Source organism: Poeciliopsis prolifica, unplaced genomic scaffold, assembly GCF_027474105.1.
Source record: "Poeciliopsis prolifica strain line A6 unplaced genomic scaffold, Auburn_PproV2 SCAFFOLD015, whole genome shotgun sequence".
In the NCBI taxonomy this organism is placed as follows: Eukaryota; Metazoa; Chordata; class Actinopteri; order Cyprinodontiformes; family Poeciliidae; genus Poeciliopsis; species Poeciliopsis prolifica.
In genome coordinates, this window is record NW_026562390.1 from 11,603,546 (window position 1) to 11,624,781 (window position 21,236).

A 21,236-nucleotide genomic window follows, 5' to 3' on the forward strand; every position below is an offset into this window, starting at 1 on the left:
ACAGACAAATTTACCGAGCAGTAATGAGCCCGAGGGAACCGGGCTCGTGACATTGCCTGACTCATCTTGACTTAGAGGAAAATGCTTTAAAGACCTGCAGCACAACATCAAAGTGTCCCAGGAGCACAAAGTTAAAGTGATGTTCACTTTTCTTAGAACACAAAAGTTAGCAAGTGTGATTCAATACATTGATCCAGTACAGCTAAGAGAAGTTAAAAACTAAAAGAATCCCCAAAAACAGACAAGACAAATATAATTATTTGTATTTATAATTTTTTTTATTATTTTGGCATTTCTTTCGTTTTGTATTTATATTAAGCAAAGTGCATCTTCTTTTCTTCTCATCAACACATTGCACAATACATAAATAATGATGCATATAAAACGTCTTCATATTTACAATTAATAATATACTTATATATAACATAAAATACATTTTTTCGCTTCTTTTTAATTAAATCTCAGTCATTTATTAAACAAGTCCATCAGAATTTATACGTTTTTTTTTTTTTTTCTTCTTCTGCATTTGAACCTCTGGAACAAAAAAGAAAAAAGAAAAAAAAAGGAAAATGTTTTTTTTTTTTTTGTTGTTTTTTCTGTGAGTGGGCGTTGAAGAGGTCAGCATGAAGAGGAGGAAGGCTCCTGCTGCTGCTATCGTGTGTTAAAGATGACTTCCAACCAACACGGGCAGCTGCTGATGAACTGTCTGGTGTAGCACTGTCCCCAACCCTTCACAAAGCTTATCTGCACCGTGAAGCCCGTGCGAGGCTGCTGCGTGAATTCGTGGTCGTTCGGCCTCTGCAGGCTGCACGCCTTGTCATAGTCAAAAGCTTTGATGGAGAATCCGGGGAACACCTTGTGCACGAGCAGCGTGCGCGAGTCCGGGTTGTCCAGTGTGGCCGACTTGATGAAGATGGGGTAGCAGCTGCGGTTGTACACCCACACCCCGTCTGGCTCGCGCGTCAGTTGGATGCCGTAGCCGATCTTGGCCCGCACCATCTGAACCAGTTGGGACTTGTTGTCCGAGCAAAGCTGGCCCAGGCAGAAACCGTTCCCTTGAGGTAGATCGTAGAAGATGTCCAGAGAGGACTCCTGGACCGAGTAGAGGCGTCCGACGCGTGTCTTCTCCTCCCAGTACGCCACCACGCACCAGTGGGCCGGTTCTCCTGACTCCTGCAACGCCAGGGAATCTGGAAGAGGGGAACAAAGATATGGAGACGCTTAGATACCATAAATAAATTGCAATAAAAGTAAGACATCGGACAATGAAAATGTGCAGATCAAGGAGAAGAAGAGAGAAGAAGGAGAAAAAGATGACTTCATGAGAGATGTGATCAGATGTCATCTAAATCTGAGCCACAACGCTGCTTAAACATTGCTACAGCTGAACAACCTCATCCTTATGCCCGTTTTGGGAAATGGAGAATTTGCTTTCGTCAAGAGCCAAAACGGAGCTGTCATCCACAATTTCTGCCATGCAGGAAAACCATATTGGAATTCCTGGACCACAGACAAGAAAAATCAACTCGGAGACGCACTGTAAGACAAGTTTCCACATGCAGTACAATATTTATCCAGGCATTAAATGCTTATCTTCTGTCTGGCTCGCTGTATTTTTGTAGCGGCCCGGCCAACAATGTACTGACGTCAACCTCTTGTCCTGATTGTCTCTACAGCAACATACTTCGCCCTGCTGGAGGAAATGAAGAGTTTGACCGACGCAGACATGGTAACTGATGCAGGGCTTTCACGCAAACACATAAACCATGTTGGGCGGGCGTCAGAAGCAGGCCGTTAACTCCGTTGACAAGTGAGGCCTCGTGGGTCTGAAGTTTCCCCTGAGCGTAGAAAAGAAGTGTAGCACTGGCCGCGCTCCAGTTTCCAGAATCTATCGCCTTTCCCTTTAGAGCGCCTCCTGCGCCACCGCACTCTCCCTTCATATCTCTATTCCGCAGAAATCTGGCTTCCAGCGACTCCCAGTAAGAAAAGGGAGCCAGTCAGGCGCAAGGGAAATAGACTGAGACAGAGAGGGGGTGGAGTGGGGAGGAGCAGGAATGCTTTTTACATATTTTGACTGTTACTTTTACAACTTTGCTTCCTCTTTGGACTTTTAAGTGCCTCTTGTGCTTTTGGCCGTTATCGCCTCACTGCGGCAACTTCTCTCAAGTGTTTAAATATCCATTTCTATAGGCCGTTTCCCAAACGTCAGGAAAGCTTGGAATGTGGGTATATATTTGGAGGAAAACCTGAACAGAGCCCCTCGACCTGCCCCCTTTCATCTAGCAGTAGCTGCGAATGCAACCGGTAATTTGGAAGGTCCCGTCTGAGACTAACTGCGACGCTAATGCGGCAGGATCTCTCCCGGCCCAGGCCGACTTATCCTGGCCTGTCATTAGCCTTCATTAGTTGGGGGGGAAAAAAGAGGAAGGGAAAAAGAAAACATTGGGAGAAGACAGAAAAAGTCTAGGAGAAGGAAAGGGGGCCAGCAAAACTGAAAGCATGCCTTCCATAAAACAAGCGGTGCTGTGTTCTTTGAAGTTGCACTGAGCTGAGCCTCGGGGAATTTATCGTAAATCCATCCCGGTAGGGTGCTAAAGGAAACCAAGCACCCAGCTATCTACATTTGACTAAATGCAGGCAGAAAGGAGAATTTATCTTTCTGATAAAAGACAGGAAAGCATTTTATTTCCCAAGAAGATGCCAGACAGTCTCCAAATCCAGCATGTTTTACACATTACAGGAAGAGCCAAGGTTGATAAGGACAAGGACGCACGGGCTGCTGGTGGAGCTCACCTGCGGGCCCTGCTGTGTGTGTGTATGCGTGTGTATTATTGCTGAGAGAGACAGAGCTTGGCGTCATAGGTCATTAGAGCGGCTGCCTGTCTGAGCCTGTCATTGCAGTTCGAAAACACTCTGCTATTCAGGACTATACTAACGGCCCTGCCGTTTCCCCCGCCTCGTGGACGAGCCTCTGAGAAACTTTAAACTCGTGGTACGAGAAAACCGCAGAGGAAAGGGGGGGGGGGATCAAGGCAGGAGAGAAGCAAACTGCTGGAAGTCAAGAAGCAGAGGGTCACCATGTTTAAAAAAAAGAGATATTTGACTTATTTATGAGTCATTTCAGACTTTAAGGACTAATAATGTTCACATGGCTCCTTATATCTTAAAAACAAGCCTGTTCTACTTTAGATGTCTTTTTAAACTGCTACATGTTTCTTTTCACCTTTTGAGCTGACCTTCACAAAGACACTGAACTGACTGCTGCAGCTTCAGGTCAGTCTATGTCATGTGACCTGCAATTCTCAGAGAGCAACAGATGTAGAGAAAGACCTGAAGAGAGCAGCTGAAATGATAGCTGTTAGAAATTATGACGATCAAATCAAACAAGAAAAAAAACAAACAAAAAAAAAACACCTTTCAATGCAGGAGATTTTTTTTTTTTTTTACCATTTTGTCAGCTGGTAATAGTTAAGATGAGACAAAGCGATAATTAAATCATGTGTGAAAAAAGAGCAGACAAGCCTAGCATTTCAGCTAAGTGCCCAGAATCAAAATATTTCCAGCAGGAATAAGACAGAGCTCACTACAGACAGTAGTCATATTTGTAGAGACAGATACATATTTAGAAACATAAAACTGTCTTGGCAAAAAATATCTGTTATCGTCATGAAAAAATGTCCAGACTCCTACTTTAAACCTTATATTAGTTATTTTCCAAGCATTAACAAGTATCAGACTGGGGAAAAAATACAAGTCTGAATCTCATGGAGAAAAGAAGTCCATTTACTGACAGTCTTATGTCTGTTTCGCAAAAGAAACTGCGAACGGACTAAAAAATGCTTGTGTTTCAATATCCACGCCACCACTTTTTAACAGAGACATCAGCAGATTTCTGTCGACACTCAGATGTCTCTTGCAGGTAAACAAACCCAAACCCATTCAGTGAATCAGCCGGCGGGAAGGCGAGACAGCCAGACTCCTCTATCAGCGGGGTGCTGCCTCGCAAATAGTAATGTTCACAGCTTGTTCTGACAGCAGATGAGCTTACACCTCATGAGTTATGCTGCTGGACAAACATGCATGTATGAAAACACTCGCTAATTTTAGAGGCGTCACATAAACTCACCTTAGTTTCCAAGTGCTTATTTAACTTGGGTTTTTTTTTTGTTTTTAATAATCATTGTATGTAAAGGGTGTCAAGCTCGCCGAGTTACAGCCTGACACTGTTTCAGATGTATCTCTCAGGTGAAGTCACTGTGTGCGCCTGTTCATTAGCTCCAGGTCTCGAATATTCACTGTGGGCTCTGATTGTACATCTGTCTGCGTGTCCGGGTTCTGGATGTCTGCCTGTTGAAGCATTAGTCTGAGTTTCTGTCTGCCTCCCCACCTGCTCCCTTCTGCACTCTGGCCTCTAAGCTCCTCTTGTGTCTCGGGCTTCTCCTCCTCGCCAGAGATAAGCTGGCTAGCCTGCAGCCTGTGGCCATCTGTCACTCTAACCCTTTATGTCCTCCTCCTGTCAGTTGTCTGCTGCTGCTGCTGTGTCCCATTGCCGTTTGTCCCATGGGGTCCACATGCAAACACCCAACCCCCGCACCTCCACATCTAACAAAGCCTTTTCCTGCCTCTTCACAACAAAGCAATCGAGCTCTCGAGTGATGACGCGTCCAGCTGTCCTAGTTAAAGCTAGTTTTTGCAACGGACAAAACAGCAATAAATGGACCAGACAGCTAAGGTTTAAGAACCCTATGAGTAAGAAATGATGATGCTTAGGTAATTTTTCTGCAGATATCTCACCTACAGCTGCACACTGACAGTAGGCTGGCTACATGAAATCAAACACATGTTTTAAAATGTTTAAAAAGTCAGACAGGCTCAATAGGAAGTATTTCCAATCTTTATATAAACTGCAGTGAGTCAGTTATGGGCTACATGTATGTAAAGCAGAAAACCGCTGGTTGAGCAGATAGTCCAAAATATCTTTAAGCTCTTATGTTAATCAAAAAGCAGAATGATTAGGAAGTAAGATTTGTTACGTAACAAGTTTGACATCTTCAATTAAACTTTCAATAAGTACTGTGCAAAGTATGAAAATGTTGCAAGCCTTATTTATATCTTTATGCCCACAAATGTCCTTATCACAAGTAGTTCTGTGACCTGCAAATAACGCATCACAGATATCTGACAACTGTAAATATTTATCAAACCGTCTATGCAGTTATGCAGTGCTGAATTTTTGGCATAAGCACCGCGGCCTTACTGGGTGTCAACTCCCCTGTTTTAACGCTCTGCAGCTTTAATAAACCAGACACTAAGCTAGCCGAGACAACTGGACTGAGCCGAAGGGGAAGCGAGGCAGGACGGCTGCGAAGGAGGGCGAGGAGGTGCTAGACTCGCTGCACTTCTCCCAGGGACACAAACACAGTCTGGAAAGGTTAATCATTACCTCTGTCTGACTCCACAAGCACAGACACCCACCAGGTTGGTGCTATTCTTAAAAGTCAGCCGGTTCACACACTGCGTCTCTCGCACATGATTTTCAACCTTCGGTTCTGTACAGTTTCAATATGAGTAAATGGCGAGAAGGCGGCAAGAAGCGCCTCGCATCGATCCCTCAGAAGTCTGTGGCTGTTCAGGCCTCTCTGGCCTCAGACGTGTAATGGCCCTGTCATCAGACACACTGGATGAAAACTGGAATGAGGAAGACATGAGGGAAACAGCTCGAGGCAAGGGGGAGGAAGGGCTCGTCACGGTGCCTTATTTTCTAAGTCAACACCCTCTCGCAAGCCGGGGAAAGTCTATTCCAAAGGTCAAGGGTCAGCCTGGAGGCATTCCTTTTGTTCTTTCTGCCAGGCCGTATAAGTCCAGCCCCTCGCAAAAGATGTGTATGCATGTGAGTGCGCCTTCATCTGCAGTCAAAGCGACGCATCTCTCCATTCTTGCAAACAAAACATGAGGTGTCATTGATTTCTCTGTTTCGGAGCTTTATAGTCCCGACGGCGCTTCGACAGCCGGCTCGCAGCGCCTGTAAGGACCGTCTGGCTCACTTCTTGTGCAGCCAGAAATTCAATGACACGCGGCCACTCCAGAAGAAGAAAGGACAGCAGTTTTACTGGATTGTCCTCATCTCACATCAATGCAACACAACAGCAGCTTCACAAAATGAGGACCATCAGCCGAGTATCAATGCCACCAAAGGATGATTAGTGGAGATACTTGTTGACGACAGCGAAAAAAGCCACACAAAACTGTATCGCCGTGCAAACGAACAGTTTCATAGTAAAGAGGAGCTCTAACTTCAACTCATTAAATGCATCAACCCATCAAATAACAGCATCTACTTAAATGCACTCCTAATAAATTAAATTTAATAAAACCCAGTTAAAAGTAGTGTGCTTTGATACAAGAATGGAGAAAACATCATCATTTTATGTTCTAGTGGATTCAAAGCTAATTCTATCAAATACTCAGCAGAACAATGTCTTCAGCTTGTTATGGTTCTATATGTTGCACGTTGTTTTCCAACACCAAAGCTAATTATTGGTCTGGAAGGTTGGCTGGAGTGGTTTTCTTAGCTAACAGACAGGAAGTGAAGCTTTAGGATGACAAGTAACTGAAGCTGCTAACTCCTCTCACCCCCACCCCAATCTCAAGAAACGTAAATAAACCCTGATGGCAGGAAAACCACACAGGGGAGTGGCCCGGTTTGTCTATCTGCAGATCTGACTTCTTGCAGAAACACAGATAGAGAAAATGAGTTGCAGACACGCCATCTCGAACATGAGCCATCTGGCTGCGACGGGGGGAGAAGATAAGGAGACGAAACTGCACGCGTTTTCCGACTTGCTGTCCGTTGCTCGGTTTTTCTCAGGAACTTCTCAGGTTTCTCGTGGTCATTCAGAAATAAAAAATAAAAAAACAAACTTGTGAACATTTCATTCGTCCAGTCCCTGGACTGCATCTTCCACATGGCACTCATAAGGTCCCAAAAGCCGTACGACAATTTTCTAATGGGACGTTTTCTTTCCTCGTGCCGGACCTCTTTCCCACTCCTGTTGAGTTCTTAGTACAACACTTCACCAGGCTGACCCTTGCATGCTCACACATACACAACCACTCCCTGCAACCCAGATTTCCCAGGGTGACAGGACAAATAAACACAAGGTACTTTCAAACACGGTGCCAGCCCGGCTAGAATGATGTCATGAGCTCACATTTGCAGGCACACAAGTCAGGAGACTTCCCACAAGATCGGTATCTAGGAGAAGCACTGTCACACACACTCGCTCACACACATACAAACATATATAGATAGATGGACAGACAAGATGAACAATTGCCGACATTGTTGAGGCTAAAAGACCGTGGGAACTAAATCAAAAGCCACAAACAGAAAACAGACAACCAGCAGTTCCAGTTAGATGTGGCCTGAGTGGTGTTTATATTTTATTTGTATTTATATATACCTCTGGATACCTCTAACTGTATGCGGTTGTTCCAGCGCTGATAGAGATGCAGTTCCTGACACACAAAGGCACTCCAGAGTACACAAGACAAACTGACTCCATGAATGAGCAGGCAGGAGGGTGGAGACACACACACACACACACACACACAAACACAGGTTTTATGGGCATATGTCTCCACTTATTTCCATTTTTTTAATTCTCCATACAAGTGGTTTGAGTTCTCCTTTTCCACTGCCCCCTTCACACATTCATTCACCCCACCCCCCCAGATATAGCTTCATACCTTAGGTAATGTCAAAGCCCACTCCCACAGAGCCACTGCGAACCAAAACAATGTTCATCTTGTCCTGGGCTTCCGTCCAGCTTTGGCTCAGAACCAGAGCTGCAGAGCCCTCCTGTCAACCGTGCTAAAGGTAATGTTTTTTACCGGCAAGCACGTCGTCCCAAAGCATTTGAGGCAAAGGGAAAACACAAAATACATGCAGAGCAAAGCAAGACACAACTCTCCTCAATCCCACTCCATCATCCGCCGCCTTCTGCGTGCATGTTTTTCCGATTTGTGCAGCATAATGACACAGGGTGGGGAACAGAGGGCGGCCAAAACCAAAATTAAGTCCCTTGCCAAGAGGTTGGCTTGGCTGCCTCGCAAGGAGAGGAAGTGGGGAGTAATGAGAGATCCTGGCCCAGCACAGAGCGGCCCGGCTCTGCTTTGCTCAGCTCGCTGGCTATAACACGCATCCTCCAAATTACAGAGAACCGAGCAGAGCTGCCGGCCATCTCTCCCTCCACCCAAAGCCGCCATCTTCTCTGCCTCTTCAATCCCTTCTCTTAGTGTTCATATGAGAAAACCAACAAGAAATGGAAACTGAGGAGTAAATTTTGGTGAAAATAGTCCTCATCTTCAAAGAGCGCATTTCTCCAGTCAGTTCCTCTCTTTCTGATGCCCTGTCTTCCTCATTTCTGGTCGGTGTACCCCCAGTGTTTGTTTTCCATCAAGCTGAGGCCTCGGCTGCCTCTCTGTCCGCTCGGCTTTTCCTCAAAGACATGAGGTCATATCCTGCGCGGCCCTTTCCTCTCCCCACTAACCCAAACAAGGCAGGAATCCTCAGTAAGAGGAGGCACACTGAGGTTGCTCTGTTGCAAGCTTGCACTCTTAATTTTCTTAAGCGTAAAAACCTCTTTGTGTGAAAACATTTCAAGATAACGCCCAATAAAGCCTTTTTTTTATTTTTTTATTCAATGATCCATGGTGCCAAGACTAAATTTAATCTCCATCACAGCCCCCGATGAAGGTTAGACTTCAAGCCAATTCACTGGATGACTAATTGACTGGCCAAGGGGCCGGGTGACTGTCTGTCGAGGTAGGCTGGCGGTATAAGAATACAACTTGGCCTAAATTTAACCTGCATTGGGAGGAAGCGCCTGTGTGACAATCGGCCACGCGCCAGGGCTCGCACCGGGTCATTTTATCCCCTCGCCTGTGTGTACGTGTGCGTGTATGTGAGAGTGTACATGCCACCACTGTGCGACTGGATCCGGTTACACACAGGCACTCTGGGTCAGCCCCCAACGGCACCAGCAGGCATGCCACTGACACTCAGATGCTACACTTTCAAGCGTCTGGCACAAACAGGAGTCTACTTTATGGAATAATTGTTTGCATGGACCATGGTACTACGCAACAGTAATTATCAAATAAAACACCCGGCTAAAGCAACTGATATTTGTATTACTTTGATCTAGATGGACCTGAGTTTTTGATCTGCTGTTGTAGCCGCAAGCTCTTTTAATAAAAGAAATTGCAAATTTCTTGTCAAAGTCAAGTCCGTCTTGTGAAGCGCTACAAGACGAGCATCTCATCCAGTCTCGTCGCTCTTATTTTGAAGTCAGAAAGGAAGTAGATTTTATTTTGTGGCGATGCTTGCAAATGAACTGAAATATATGGAAATATGTTTGGATCTTCTTGCAAGTACAGTTGAATTGACGTGTTTAATTACTTCTTCATTCACCAATGAAGCTCATGAACAATTAAGCGAGGCAAGTTTTAGTTATATTATTGAGTGAACATATTCAATGTAAGGTGTTTAACTTGTCTAAAAAAAATTTCTAAAAAATGTCAACCCAAGACAAAATAAATTGTGAAATTTATGCATGGAAACGGTTTGTTCAAATTAAACCCATTTGACATTTTTCCCAAAGAGGAAACTCCGTTACAAATGCACTGATGACCATTACAGAAAAAAAGTAACTAATTAAAATTTACTGAGAGAAAGTTGTTGATTGGTCACCGGTAGCCAATAACAGCTTCACATGTGGATTTTTGGTTTTCTCAGACAGGATTGATTTGTATGTCGTGCACTGTCTCTCTTTGTGGGTTGGGTGTATTGTTTTGGCCCCCCGGCTTTCATGAAACGACCGAAACGGCATTATGCAGCAAACTCTACAGCGATGTGGCTGCTTCAATAAAAACGTATTGGAGAGATGTTAAAGCTCGACAGGCAACAAGAACGCCTTCTAAGCTGCTCATAACTAAGAGTTACTTAACACTCCAGAGATTCATAACCAACAGTCCAGCACCCTCTTAACCCTGACCTGATCTCCATTTCTCAATCCCTAATCTGATCTCCCAGCTCAATGCCTGGGTGAACCTATAAACCCCTGATCTAGGTCTTCGCCAAGATTGGTGGCCCTGACGCCCGGCTCCAGCCGTCCTCTCCTCTTCCCTTCCCCTCTGCTCTGTTCCAAGCCGATGACGTGGGCCAGTGAGGGGAGCTTTGGAGCCGCTAGTCTGGCAGGCAGCCTAGTTTGCATTTGTGCTTGTCGCTGTCACAGTTCACTTAACTCCTTCCATCCTGAGCAATCTAGGCTTCCCCTGAATGTAGAAACGGAGCAGAATTGATTTATCTAACGTCTGAATGAACTATGTCTTGGGAAGTGAGTTTGCTGGTTGTTCTAGCCCTTCTCCTCAAAGAAAGCAAGTTTGTTATTTTAAAACAATGTAAAATGTAGCAAGTCTCTTGCTGATTTCCAGTATCCTTTGAGCCTCCCTCTCCTCTCTGTGAATTTGTCTGAAGAAGAACATAAAAAGGGCAAAGTGAGTGAATTGGAAGGTCAGCAGCAGGGCCTCTGGGGGAGCCATGTTTCTTTTGTCAGGCCCCCAGAGGGAGGGAGCCAAGCGGGGGAAACAGGGAGGGTGAAAGAAGAGGCAGAGGAGGAATGAATTACACCCCCAATTCGTTTGGCTTGCAGCGGAAATCATGGGGGCAGAGAGCTTTGGCCATCAGGCCTCAGCCTTTCTACCTCTCCCGCTCTCACTGAGGAGGCCCATTCACCAAAGACGCTGGCTGCCTCGGCCATGTCCTCCTCGCCAGGAAGGAAAACAGGGGAGGAGGGGTGGCCGAAGAAGGGAAAACGAAGGGAGGGCGCCTGCTAAGCCTCCACTTCTTGGGTTTCACAGTTTGAACAGTGTATGAAATGTGTCTTTAGTTAACGCACAAAGGGAGGACTTTAGTGTCCATCCTGATGGCCTGGAGGAGGATGTGGGGTGTGATTTTTGGATCTTCTGCTCTGACACACACAGGCAAAAAGGCTAAACCCTCCACCCCCAACCACCAAACAAAGGACGGGGGCGGGGGGAAACGGGCAGCGAACACCAACTGACATAAAACAGGCTTTAAAGGCTCTATAATGAGAACCATATGCACCAAATGAAAGCAGAGAACAGCACTGGAGAGCGAACCCTCTCCCTCTCTCATGAGCATCATCGTATTCTGCAGCCTGTGGGTAAGGAAGGCGACTCTGCCAAGGGGGCCGGGGAGGGATTACAGGAAGGACTCTCATGGAGCCTGAAATACGTTCAGCATAAGAGTTGGAGGAAAGTGAGGCGCCGTGTGTCTCAGCCTACAGGAGAGTTACCCTCTGTCTACAAAGACATCCACCGTATCTGCAAACACAACGAAACAAACACTCCAAATGTCGGTTCAAGCCTGCTTTCCATTCCTCTCCTCAACACTACATGCACTGAACATATTCTTCTGCAAACAACAGCCTGGCGTGTTTGTCTTCCATTACAACATCACACAGAGAGCGATGGGAGAGGAGAAGGGAGAAGAGAGGAGCGTTGTTCAAAGAGCCAGAAGGGAAGAATTTATGTGGCTGTGGGAGAACTGCACCTCCCTCCTTCACTGGCTGTTTTATTACAGAGGGGAAGCTGGGGCCCCCACAATCACCGCCTCATCATCGCAAGTATGGAGGGGAGATGATGTGTGTGTCAGGAGGAATGTGAAGCGGAGGGAAAAGAAAAACAGAGGAGGGAGACGATGAGGAGGAAGAGCAGAGAAATGGGTGATATAAAGGCGAGATGTATTGGTGGGAATATTTACCTGAAAGCCCCACAGGGGCCGAGTACGTAGTTCCCCCAGTCTCACTGGATGAAGGCCCAGAGTCTGGAGAATCTGATGGAAAGAGAGACTCTGAGTTAGTACTGAGCGTGTTCCTGTGTGCGATGGGAGACGGCAGCAAAGCAGCAGCTGCGAGGCCGTCAATCACTCGAGTGAAATCAATGCCTAATGAAGACGCTGACGATGAAGCTCACACCCTCTCTCACACACACAGCAGAGAATTTCTTACACCCCTGATAATCCCCCCTATAATCCGGTGCTTTGGAAGGAATGTTAGCCCTGCTTCTTTACACAGACGAGCTGCTGAACCAGAAAGGGTTAGATTCTTTCTGTCAACGACCGGGGAGAGAGCTTGAGTCTGGCTCTTTTATTATCTGCTCAGTAACAAAACAAGATGTTATGATATTCCATATCCCACTATGTCTCACCAAAGGGAAGAATGTCTTGTGAATAAAGAATTTCCATTTCAATACGTATGGGATAATATGGATACGGATATGAAGGTATAACCTTTGAGCTTTACACTGAGTTGAACCCATATGACAGGCTCTTATTTTGAAGTAAAAAAGGAAGTAGTGTTTCAGTTGCCCTGTTAAACACGTCTGGTCAGCAGAACGTGTGTCAAAAGCAATAAAAAAAGCACAATGACTTGTTAATTTGGGTAACCTTTAAGAAGAAACTGACAGAAATAAGTGAGTTTGAACCCTGTGACAATAGCAGATAATAATGCTAAAGTTAGCATCTGCTTTGTAGTTTCTTATCAGAACTAAAGTAAGAAAGTTGCTTCATATTTTCAGTAGCTGAAAACAGAAAAGGAATCAATTTAATCAAAGGTTGGGTACAGATTTGTTTGTTAAAGTTGCCTTTATTCTACCTCTAAGAAAAAAATAAACTCAAATCGCAATTCAAGAACTACATATTCTGTTCTTGTTAAAGATGATTTTCTAACAGATTGTCATTTGTGAAAGCTGAAAAAATAGACGTTTAAAATATCTAAAATATGAATAAAATATTACCTGTTTTAAAACAGTTTCAGGCTTACATTTGAATAATATTATTAGAGCGTGCCGTGTCTAATACAACTAGAAAGCTTAAAGTAAGGGATAAACTTGTGTGTGTGGGCACCCTTTGAACACTCCTCTACACAAACACAACTTAGGTCCTGAAGGCAACCATGCATTTAAATCCTATTTAGGGCAAACTATCAGGCAGACCAGGGAGGTAAAAGTAGTCATTCTCTCCTCCTTTTTGAATGTTAAACCCCCCTCAAAGACCTGTAATGTGGACTAGTTCCAACACGACACATGAATGGAGCTTTAAGAAAAGAGCTGTGTACACCGACTACATCGAAACTCTGCTGGGAGCCGGCTAGTCGCGAGTAGCTGCACTAATTATACATTCCTTTAGCTGCACGTCATTCTGTCTATTCACCGAACATCCACTGAACACCAGCGTGACTGATTGAGGACTTTTAAGTCAAATTGATCACAATAAGAACTTAGGAGGTAGGGTGTCTGACGTGCAGCTTCAGTGGATGATAAAAATGACCGAATTAAGGCACCGGACAGCAGTGGCCACCGTGGTTTCGCTGTGCAGTCCCTTGCAACGTCCGGACAAGACCGGTACTGCTGCGGTCTCCCCAAAGAGATGCACGGGAACAGCCTGGGCCCGTCCTTTAATTCACTGCCAGCACGCCTTGCTCTGGACTCTCGGGCAGCAGTTCACCGCTGACCACAGGGTGCAGAAAGGGGGGGGCATCAGAGTGAAGGAGCCAAACAGTGTGTGATTTATATTCCCCAGAGCTGAGACAAGGTACCATTTTATGTCCAGGCTCCTTTCATATTGACCGCCGCTGCCGGAGAAGGACCGGCACCCTGACACACATAACCTCACTTCCTGCTCAGTGGATTTATAAAAGCAGCATCGTAAAATCCACTGCTCCTCCACTTCATGCGGATATTTACATCCTATCGCCTTCTTAGAGCGAATATTCAGATTTTCTGAACGCTGTGGCAGTTTAACCCAGCCTGATCTAAAGCAAACACTGCAATATTGGCGTAGAAAATCACATTAACTCCCAGTAATGAAAAGGAGTTGATGACTGACGGGACAGCTTCCTGAGGCAATCTTCATATGATAGGCTGAGTTGTTCCACTGTCTATTTGCCACGTCCTTCAGACACAGAGCAACAACTGAACATTCCCTGACTGAATAAAAAAAATACACCAAAAATAGTTGTTGAATGTGGCTAAAAAGACAAATATTTAGGTCTTAAAACTTCAAAACTCCAGATCAATAAGAAAGCAGGACCTGCCTTGCTCTCCTTAACCTTGCCGCCTGCAGTTCAGTTCAACAATTCAAGTTCAGGCCGTTCTCTCCACGAGAGGAAACAGGGTGGTAACATGAGTTGTATAATCATTTCCTTTGTCTGCATCCCACTTGCATTTCCTATTTACCTTCTCGTTTCCTTTCAGCACTGGAAAGTCTCCAGCTGAACTCAATACAGAGACGCGACGCCAGCTCTGCAGCCCGTCCCAGCCAATCAGCAGGGAGCTGCGCGTCAAGCAGACGTCGCTGCCAACATTTTAGATCAATTCCGCTTGTATTTAACATGCTGGAGCTGCGTTTTAAGTGCAATAATATTTACCAGAGCGGCGTGGAGACAGATGACAAAGACAGAGTGAAAAGAGCTATGGGGTAGGGGGTGGGGGGGTGGGGGGGTTGAATTACTGCAGCTGCAGTGCTGCAGCTGCAATGACTTCCTATTGTTTCCACTCACTGAAAGCCACTTTCTCCTCCGAGCCGGCCAGCCGGCTGACTGGTCACTGTTTAACTCGGAGCTCTTTCTGCACCAGTACACACCGAGATGGTTAATGAGTCAGAAAGCACGAGAGAGATGTAGATCATTAAAAAAAAAAAAAAAAAAGTGAGGCTGTTTACAGTCAGTAAAATCTTTCACATCACCTGCACCTCTTCAGTCTTTTCTGGTTGTAGGGTGAAATTTAAACTGACCTAATAGGTGATGACATAAAGCAATAAGGAAAAGGGCAGAACAGCATGGGGCCTGTTGAGTTCACCATTTCGTATCTTTGTAGTTCGGCTTTTGCTCTCGAGTTTCATCGGTCCATTATACAGCACTCTGCCTCAGAAAGTCAATTTTTTGGTAATTTTCAATAACCAACTCAGTTTTAGGTAAGGAAATGTGTTTATATAATAATAATAATAATAATAATAATAATAATAATAATAATAATAATAATAATAATAATAATAATAATAGGCAGAACAAGCCTGATCAAAGTATTTTGACTTGATCAGGGATCATATTTTAAAGTTCAATCTGCCCTGGCAGCCATGACCTCAGATGTTCCCTGTAAAGATTCAGACTTAAGAGGGCGTTCCTGTTGCATTTTATACTATGAAAAATTATCTTTCGTGTGCAATTGCATTACACCGTTAACCACGGCTTATGTGTTGAATGTACTTCTTGGTCAAATCTTTGCAGGCATAATAAACTTAGATAATATCGAAATGCTTAAAATGTATGTATACCGTCAACCGATTGTAGATTTTTAAAAATGCAAAGGGTACATGGATTTTAATGCACAATTTTGTGGTTATTTTTGCATTTGGGGATGGGCAATTACATTATGGGAATGCAAGAAAGAAATTGTGATAAAAATAGCAATTTGCCTTGATAAATAAATGAGAATTGTTGTGGTCCACATACCCCCAAAGTGAACAGTATTGCAGGAATTGTCCGCAATCATTTCCAACAGTTGGCTCTCTGACAGCATCAATGAACATCAATATATTTAAAACTATATTCAACTGTTGTCTATCATGTGCTGTTTGGAAGTAAGTTAGCACTCATTGGTGTAATTATAGTGCTGAGGTAGCATTGTTTTTTCGAAGCGGTGTTTTGTTTGCGGGGCTCTGACAATGGGCAGTGATAGATACAATTCCCAAACCAATGGAAAATGTCACAATACTTTTAACCATCAGTTTTACCGCAAATGATTTCACAAAACATCCACAATAAACATTCATTTTGGCTATCCCTACTTGTGATACAGATGAAAGTGACATTAAAAGTTGATGGGGGTTTTTTTTATTGGCTGTAAATGTATCACTGCCTACAGTCAGAGAACAAAACCCACTGACAATCAATTAATTAATCAATTAATATTCCCCTCACAGCTGAATGAAATAGTCCAAACAGCAAAATTTATAGTCCCACCCATATTTGGGTTTGCAAACAGCCATTACTGTGTATGGGTTTCAATAATTACCCATGCATGCACAAGTGAACATTCTGGGTTGACTCCTGATCACAAACCCCGATCAGACCATAATACAGCTGAGTGACCTCTTTCTGGTGAACATTCAGCACAGCCATAACCACACTTCCTTACATTAAGCTGTGAATCGATGACATACAACTCCTTTAAATCATCACTTGTCAAAGCAGGCACAAGATGACTGATGATGCAAAACGCCCCCAGGAAGAGAGCTTCCTGACATTTCCCTGGTCAAAATAGCCAGACTGGAAAATAGTGAAATAATGAGCATTCTCAAAAGAGAAAAAAAATAAATAAAAAAATCACCTAAACCCCTAAAATTACAGTACACCCACAGAAGTAGGTCAGCATCACCCCCAGCCACACACACAGACCACATTTTGTAGATTTTTCTGATAAAGGCTGCCTGGCTCCAGAGATGCTGCTGCCCCGTCTGCATCTCACAACAGATAGATGAGGGCACAAACAAACCGTCTCACACGCAGACATACCCACCGCCCTTGCTGACGTGCCACTCAGTCTATAGCTGATATCTCGGCTTTGTATTGCCTTGCCCTGGCTGCCAGCCATGCTGGAATTGGCCAGCCAGCCAGCCAGGCGTGCCACTCCACTGCTATCATAAATCACAACATAACGTGGAGCCATTTCGTCTCACACACGCACATACACAAATGCACAGCAGAGGCATACTAAATGAAGGTGTTATGTAAATCCAAAGAAAAATACAACACATACAGGTCTACATTTTAAGATTTGCATGCCTTGGAAAAAGCTCACCTGGTGGTTTAAGATAATCCATGGGATAGCGGGAATATGGAGGAGGAGGAGACTCTGTGTGGAGGAGAGAAAAAAAACAGAGAGAGATTTAAACTTTGAGATAAGAGTTGTCATTCTTCAGCCAGAGGAAAAAAAAAAAAAAAAAAAAGATTTGTGTCTGTCAGCTCCGCCTGAAGAGGCAGGCAGTGAGGCCGGCCGGGCGGCTATTGCCTTTCATTGGCAGGCAGATAAACAGGGGGCCGCCTGGCGCCAGAAGGGCCACTATCAGCGTCTAGGACAAACTGAGATACGGGCCTCTTTTGGCCCGGGACGCCGAGCAAGCACACACGCATACAGACAGAGAGGGAGAGAGAGAGACAGGGTGCAAAAGAAAGAAAGAGAGGAGGCTGGAAACCTCACTGTGGAAAGACTGGAGTCCTGGCTGAGCCACTCTGCACTTTGGAAATGCCAATTATGAAATGTTCAGATAGCAGCTAGGCTGTTTGTTTGGAAAGCAGGGCTCAGATGAAACCCAAAATGTTCTTTTTTTATTATTATTGTTACTTCACGGGCAGCCATAAAATGCTTTTATTTTATTTATTTATTTTTTTTGTGTGTGTTTTTATTAGGAGGTCAAAGAATTTCAAAATGCACCCTTAAATATCAAATGTTTCCATAGCAAATGACAGACTTGATGAAGCCTCCAGCAGAAAGAAAAAGCAGTGGTGCCTCCAGGATGGGGGTGGGGGGTATGAGGCCTGTCCAGATGGTCTCAAGCGTACATCATCTAATTTTTGTCTACATGACTATGAAAGACTGAAGAAAAAAAAAATAAATTAGAGAGTTCCACCAACTTTGGATGAATTCACCCAATTTGTAACTCGACATTTCACCCTTTTCTATTCCCAAGCTTTTGTCCCACAGTTTATTTTTCTTTTATCTTCACGAATTATGGAGAGAGGTAGTCATGAACCGGCTAAAATCTAACGTATAATGTAGCTTAGCCATAAACTATTAATCTATAGTGTTGGAACTCAACCTTAGATTAATAGTTAGATGGTGATTAAACATCACCATCTATCTATCTATCTATCTATCTATCTATCTATCTATCTATCTATCTATCTATCTATCTATCTATCTATCTATCTATCTATCTATCTATCTATCGATCGATCGATCGATCGATCGATCGATCGATCGATCGATCGATCTATCTATCTATCTATCTATCTATCTATCTATCTATCTATCTATCTATCTATCTATCTATCTATCTATCTATCTATCGATCGATCGATCGATCGATCGATCTATCGATCGGTCGATGAAAGCTAATTGGCTAAAAGTAAGACTGCCCTAGCCGGAGTAACAAGTCCCCACTTGGGTAAATAAACAGTTATGTACCCACACTCTGGTAGTTGCCAAGGAGATGAATATTAAATGACACCAAGAATGTCGGGCCTTCTTGGTGTTACCGTGACAACCGCCTTTCTATCGACCCGGAACTGTACTGCATGCGTCTCCGCTCCGCTGCTCACTTCGCAGGCGGAGTGGAGTCCTTCCAGACCACCGTGATTAGAGCACGGACATCAGGGGACATCAGGGGACACCAGGGGACACCAGGGGACACCAGGGGACATCAGGGCGTCAGAAATTGCCAGCGGACTTCTCAGTCAAAGTTGGCAACTTCTGCGAGTTTGTTCAAATTCAAGAAACGGAGCACAACGCCACATTACATCATCAACATTAACGGGTCCCCCTTCATGTTGGACAATTTCTAAACAAATTCGACTTATATTCCAGTGCATGTTATACCTATTTAGTTTTTTTTTTTTCTTCACAATGCATTTTGATTGATGCAACTTTTACTCCAGAGAGACTTGTAGCCTGGAAAATATGGTACTTGTATTTCATCCTACTTTCACTCATTTTAGTTCTATTTTGGACAGTTATATATATATATATAAATAGTTATACGCAACCCTATGTTGACCTTTTAGTTTAGGTTTACCTACCTAAAATAAATAAATTCATTCGCCCCCCCTAATCAAACCGCCCCTTCATTGAAACTTTATAGAGTCGCCCCTGTGGAAAAAAGAACCTCTTGGTACGAAAGTTGACTTTGACCTTATGGAAACGCGAGACCCCTTGAAGAGGTGATGTCACCTGATGTAGGATCATTTAACAATAACCTGTAGCCAGCACATCTCCTTCTAGTCATTTTGACGGGAACTTTTTTAAAAAAATAATCCAACTCACCAAGTTCACACAGCCTGCTCATGTGGTGCGGGTTGCAGCAAACTAGGTCCGGGTTGATTTTCCCGTAGGATTCACAGCAAGACAGCCTCTTCAGCTCCGAGGAATGCCTGAGGTCCGGCCACCTGAACACTTTGTAGAGCAGCATGGGGAGAGAGTAAGACTGCTGACCCACTTTGGCGTCCACTTTGCTGGGCAGGAGCAAGCAGGGGCTCCGGGCGCCCCCCTTGGACTCCACCGCCTGCAAGAGCACCTCCAACTGTTTCTCCTTGATCTTCTTCAGCACCGAGTGGGTCAGCGCCTTTAGTTCGGCCTCCGACCCGGCGTCGTTGGACTTGGCCACCTTCGCCGCTTTGCCCATGCAGCAGCCCCCCGAGGAGCCATGCGTCCCCCTGTCCGCCTCCCCGTCGCCCTCCACGGGCGCACGGCTCCTCCAGAGTCGCCGGACGAGCCCCGATCGTTTGGTCCTAAACATGCGGGACGAGAAGAGGGTTTCCCGGCTAAAAAACGAGCATGGTGTCCGCAAATCATGAAGATTCCGGGATCCGAGTCCAGGCAGTGACAAGCAGCCTGAGAGGATACGGTGGAAAAGCTGGGAGCTGGATGAGTGGAGGAAGTCTGTAGCATGCGCCAGTCTCCGTCGCCTTCTCCTGCAGACTTAGATCAGCGGATAGACAGTCCGGGGGGCTTTTCACGGGACAGTCAGCTTGTCCCCCAGGAGTAAATCACCATCACCCCCACTGTCTAGCAGCTGAGAAACCTCTGCAACGAAGCTGTGAGTAGCCCCGATCTGCAGAACTGGTCCCTTTAAAAAAAAAAAAAAAAAGCGAGCGAGCGAGAGAGAGAGAGAGAGAGCGAAAAACACTCTCTTTGCAGATTTTCACTGTCAGAAATTTCTCTCAGCGTGCACTGGATGCTGCTGTGGACCAGGGGACCTGGGGCCTAATTATCCCATAAAACCCCGAGCTGTCCGCTGCATCTTCCGGAGCGTTAATCCACAAAAATCCCCGGTCCGGCCGCTGGCGGTGCCGCTCTCCGCCGATTGGAGTCTGCTGTCCGGAGAGGAGCCAGGGAACAAAATCCACGTCTGAGGCTCTCGCTCACAACCCGAGTAGAGTTGGAAAAGCCACGCAGGAAGCGAGAGAGAGAGAGAAAGAAAGAGAGAGAGAGACCACCTCAGTTCGCGTCCACGCAGCGAGTCTGAGAACCTATTTTAGCAAACCGAATCCCTGTCGGGTCAAATATAATCCAGCTTCATTTATTTATTTTTTTTCCCCCTCGCACGAAGTTTCCGTGGGCCGAGTGTGCAGCAGAAATGGAGCCGACAGAGCGTCCCTCTGCAGGGTTGCTGCTGGTGCTGGTTGGAGCGGTGTGGGGGGTTGTAAAGGCTTCTCTGTGTGTGTGCGCCTGTAAATGAGGCGGATGGTTTGGGTGCCCTTCCTCCAGTCTCCAGTGCGCATTGACGCGCCCGGTCACGTGTGCGTCTAGACACCCTGTCGCTTAAAAGAAATGTGATTGTGTTGCGCAAACAACAGATCAAGTGGAGCCTGCGGCGCCCGTTGCGCGCGCGCAAGCACACGCGATGCCCGCGCATGAAAACACACAAGAAGGAGAAAAAGTTCAATATGTATCTGTAAAAGTTTCAAAAAGTTAACAGTTTAAAAAAAAAAAAAAGTTGACAAAAAGGCAATTTTTTTCTTAAAATTAGTAGTTGATGGAAAAGAGGATTCATTCTGGAACATTTTTTGAGATTAAATATTTAAGAATTTAACTTAGTAGATGCAATTATTTGGATTGAATGAGCAGCTTTCCTGCAGTTCATACAGTTAAAATGTTTAATAAGAGACGTGATGATTCTCCAGGATAGTCTATGTTAAGTACTTGCCACGACAGTGAAGACAACAACAACAAAAAACAAATAAATAAAAATAGATTGTTTGTACGGGTAAAGTTGCATTTCAAAGGTAAAGAACATGTGCCTGTCAGCCTAAACTCAGGGTAAAAAACTACACCACACTGTCGGGTCCAAGTCCGAGAAGAGAGCACGCTGCTGC

The 21,236-nt window shown here is 44.9% G+C and overlaps 1 protein-coding gene across 1 annotated transcript; it reads right to left on the reverse strand.

Annotated features, from left to right (window-relative positions):
• Positions 1-262: 262 nt before the first annotated feature.
• On the reverse strand, positions 263-20,608 carry smad7 (SMAD family member 7). The gene is made up of 4 exons (XM_055040276.1): positions 19,186-20,608; positions 16,945-16,998; positions 11,849-11,920; positions 263-1,190 (listed from the first exon to the last, which is right to left on the reverse strand). Exons 1-4 carry the CDS (start codon positions 19,655-19,657, stop codon positions 652-654), a joined length of 1,137 nt encoding a protein of 378 aa, XP_054896251.1. The 5' UTR covers positions 19,658-20,608; the 3' UTR covers positions 263-651.
• Positions 20,609-21,236: the final 628 nt, after the last annotated feature.